The following is a 3,394-nucleotide window of genomic DNA, read 5'->3' as shown; positions in this document are numbered from 1 at the left end:
GCCCCATTCCTGTAGGGCCTACGGTAAACAAGGCGCTGGGCTCCAGCTGGGGGCAGTAAAATCCCTGCAAACCTCTGACAAAGGGGAAATGAATGTCTCATCGCCTTGGTAGCCACCCCATAATAACCCACGGTATTTCCCCTGGTTCGGCGCGAGTTTCCGCTTCGGCTGAGCCAGGGCCTGGCCGGGAAAGAGGCTTTGGCATGTCGAGATCTCAAGCACGTGAGCAGGGCAGGGAAGGGCACCCCGTCCTTCCCGCAGAGGGAAACCGAGGCACAGCGCTGCGCTCAGCCCCCAAGCGGGGAACGCTCCCTGCAGTCAGGGGTGGGGGGCTTGAAAGGACCCGTTTCTGGCTGAAATAGTGTAACCGCCCCTGCCAGCGCACTGAGATCCAGATGCACGGGGACCCCAGCATCCAGCTTATCCGAGCACAGGCGACCTGAAAAGCCCCGAAGATCCCAGGCTGCCGTCCTGAGATTAAAGGATGCGACTTGCTCTGGGGTGGAGCCAGGGATTAGCAGCTGACCTGGAAAAACCCGCAGCAGCTGGCACTGGCTTAGTGGGCCAGGAGGGGCTCAGGGTGGCATGGGCCAGCTCCTGCAACCCCTCACCCTGCTGAGCTGAGTGGATGTTACGGCCCAGAGGGTCTGAGCCAGAAGCCCCCGGGGCTGCGGGGACAGGGCCCAGCCAGGATCCAGGTTTGGGAGGATGCCCTGACCCGAGTGGGGCAAGGGGGCACCCCCAGCCATGGTCCAGCCAGGCCAGCTACAGCCCCCTGACCCCGAGAGCCCCCAGCCCACCCACCCCTGCACACACGGGAGCAACCAGCGCAGAAGAGCCAAGGAGGATGCAGGGTGATGGCGGGAGGGGTCTGGCACACCGGGCCCCGGATGCCTGGGTCCTCTCGAGCCGGGCACAGGGTCACAGGCCCTTGTTGAAGTACACGGTCTCCGTGCAGGGGCTCTTCTCCCGCACCCACGCCTGCACCTCAGGCTCCAAGCGGCTCACGCGCATCGAGCTGGAGGGGGCAGACAGACAGGACGGTGAGCACCAGCCCCAGGACCACCCTGGGGGGGACCCACCAGCCACCATGCCCAGGTACAGCTCCGCTCCAGCGAGCCGGCTCTGAGGAGGGCCCCAGCGGCTTGGTGCCCACGCGTGTGCACGCACGTGCCCTACCTTTTCTGCGGGAAGAGGGCGCAGCACAGCGGCGTCGCAAAGACCAAGCTGCCAAGGGAAAGACGAGGCGGGGGGACGTGAGGGCTGGTGGCCCCTGGGAGCTGCCTCAAGGAGGGGCACGAACCCCGAGATCCCCCGGTCAAAGCTCAGGCATGGCCTTGGCCTCCCTCCGCCACTGACTGCCCACGGAGCCTTGGGCAAGTCCCTTTGCTTCCAGCCACGGGAGATCCCCCGCAAGCTGGTGCCCCCTGCAGCGGGGGTCCCACCAGTCTGTTGGCACCAGGCAGGGCCCTGGCTCTGGCGTCTGGGGGCAGGAGAGTGACGGGACCTTGTCCAGGCCCCGCTTTCTGCTCCTGTGCCCAGGGTCACTCACCAGAGCCCCACCAGCCCCACTTGCAGGGGCGCGTTCATCCAGGGGTAACGCTGTGGGGAAACAGAGGCAGCGGGTCAGCACAGGCAGTTTCGGGGCCGGGGTCGGAGGCTCCTGGGAGCCCGCAGCCGTGGGGAACGCTGCTGGGGGCGTACGGCAGGCCGCGAGGGGCACACACCTTGAGGAAGGCTCTCTTCTCCAGCGCATTCATGATCACCGGGGGGATGGCTGTGGGGTTGGGGAGACAAGGGCATGAGCCAGCTGCACCCGGGGAAAGCTGAGGCTTCCAGAGAGACTAGCAGGGTACGGGGGGGACTCACCCATGGCAGGGGCAGCCATGCCGATGCGGGACACAACCACCTGGGCGATCGCCTGGCGGGCAGCCGCCCGCGACTCCCCCAGCCGGTTCCCGTCTTTGTCCAGGATGGGGATCCCCAGCTTGAGCTCCCTGCGGGGGACAGACCGGGGCCGGTCACACCGACGGCGGGGTGGGGACCACCAGGCTGCTGAGCCACCTGCATGCTCCAGGGCTGCCTCCGCGGGGTGTGGGGGGCTTACCTCTGCCTCATCAAGGGGATGTTGATGCAGTTCGCGGCAGCCACGGCTGCAAAGGGCACAAAGCGGCCTATGATGGATGGCAAGTGCTAGAGAGATGGTGGGGAGGAGGCATGTGAGGACAGCAGGGTGGTGCCCAGTGATTTAAACCAGGGCCCTGGAGACCTGACCACCCTCCCTGGTTCTGAGTGACCTCAGCACCTCCCCGGCCTCAGTTCTTTGTCTGTAAAATGGGGCTAATGATGCGTCAGAGCCCCTGCACAGAGCTGAGTGCCACAGGGCCCAGCTCGGTCCCCAGCCATCCCCAGCTAGATCTGCAGCAAGGCACCAGGGCTGCCGGGGCCATCTCTGGGGGCTGGCAGAGCGGCATCGCCGGCCAAGGCAAGCAGCTGCCTCCTCCCAGCCCAGGCAGGCTCCGCAAGGGCCCTGTCTGCCCCGGGGCAGCTCCCCTACCTTGGTGAGAGACTTGAGTCCCAGCGCCGTCACCACCGCGCCCGTGGTGGCACTCACATAGGCCGTGCCCAGCTGCCTGCAGGAGGAACAGGAGCCGGTGACGGGCAGGGGCTGGGGCTCCGTGCCCCCGCCCCAGAGCCGCGCCGGGGCTGCCTGCAGCCAAGGGCATCGGTGCCCTCATGCTGGAAGCAGCCCCGCACCCCTGCCAGCTGCCCACGGGCGCCGGGGTCCCTTACCCGGTGGTGATGGGGGCATCGCCACTGCGGTTGGTGTAGTTCACGACGGCATTGAACGACTGGTTCACCCACTGCCAGAAGAGCACCGCCGGCGTGGTCCTGCGAGTACGGAGAGTGTCAGGGCACGGGCTGGGAGGAGGGGGGGGCCTGGCCGGGGACAGGACGCAGCGGGGATCCCACCAGGCAGGCAAGGGGGGTCCGGGGCAGGAGAAGCCGGCGGGGGCCGGGCAGGGGGCACACGTGCCTGTAGAAGGTGAGCATGCAGCCCGTGATGGTCATGTTCATGGGCACCTGCGCCGACATGCGCCCGACCAGCACCATCTTCTCGCCCGTGTCGGGGTGGAAGGCCGAGTCGTAGATGTACTTCGCCCGCCACAGCTGGTCCTCGGTCACGCCCGCGGGCACCTTCCCAGCCCTGCAGGGACCAGAGCACCGGAAAGGGGTCAGGGCACGGAGGCCCGTCTACACCAGGGCAGGGCGTGAAGGCCCGTCTACACCAGGCCAGAGGGCAAAGACCTGTTTACCCCAGGGCAGGGGGCAGGGTGGGGGCCTGTCTATGCCAGGGCAGGGCACAGAGGCCTGCCTACACCAGGGCAGGGGG

The 3,394-nt window shown here is 67.3% G+C and overlaps 1 protein-coding gene across 1 annotated transcript in view; it reads right to left on the bottom strand.

Moving 5' to 3' along the window:
- Window positions 1–6: 6 nt before the first annotated feature.
- Window positions 7–3,394, bottom strand: part of SFXN3 (sideroflexin 3) — a 4,552-nt gene continuing 1,164 nt past the window's right edge. The window contains exons 2-10 of the mRNA XM_019555492.1: window positions 3,038–3,255; window positions 2,794–2,892; window positions 2,558–2,633; window positions 2,108–2,193; window positions 1,870–1,997; window positions 1,728–1,777; window positions 1,553–1,602; window positions 1,180–1,227; window positions 7–1,018 (exon numbers count right to left, since the gene is read on the bottom strand). Coding sequence (XP_019411037.1) covers window positions 922–1,018; window positions 1,180–1,227; window positions 1,553–1,602; window positions 1,728–1,777; window positions 1,870–1,997; window positions 2,108–2,193; window positions 2,558–2,633; window positions 2,794–2,892; window positions 3,038–3,255 — 852 coding nt within the window. The 3' untranslated portion in view covers window positions 7–921. The remainder of the gene's footprint in view (window positions 1,019–1,179; window positions 1,228–1,552; window positions 1,603–1,727; window positions 1,778–1,869; window positions 1,998–2,107; window positions 2,194–2,557; window positions 2,634–2,793; window positions 2,893–3,037; window positions 3,256–3,394) is intronic.

This window comes from Crocodylus porosus, unplaced genomic scaffold (genome assembly GCF_001723895.1).
Source record: "Crocodylus porosus isolate Cpor-Errol unplaced genomic scaffold, CroPor_comp1, whole genome shotgun sequence".
In the NCBI taxonomy this organism is placed as follows: Eukaryota; Metazoa; Chordata; order Crocodylia; family Crocodylidae; genus Crocodylus; species Crocodylus porosus.
The sequence above is the reverse complement of the archived record's forward strand: the minus strand, read 5'-3'. Positions and strand labels throughout refer to the sequence as shown.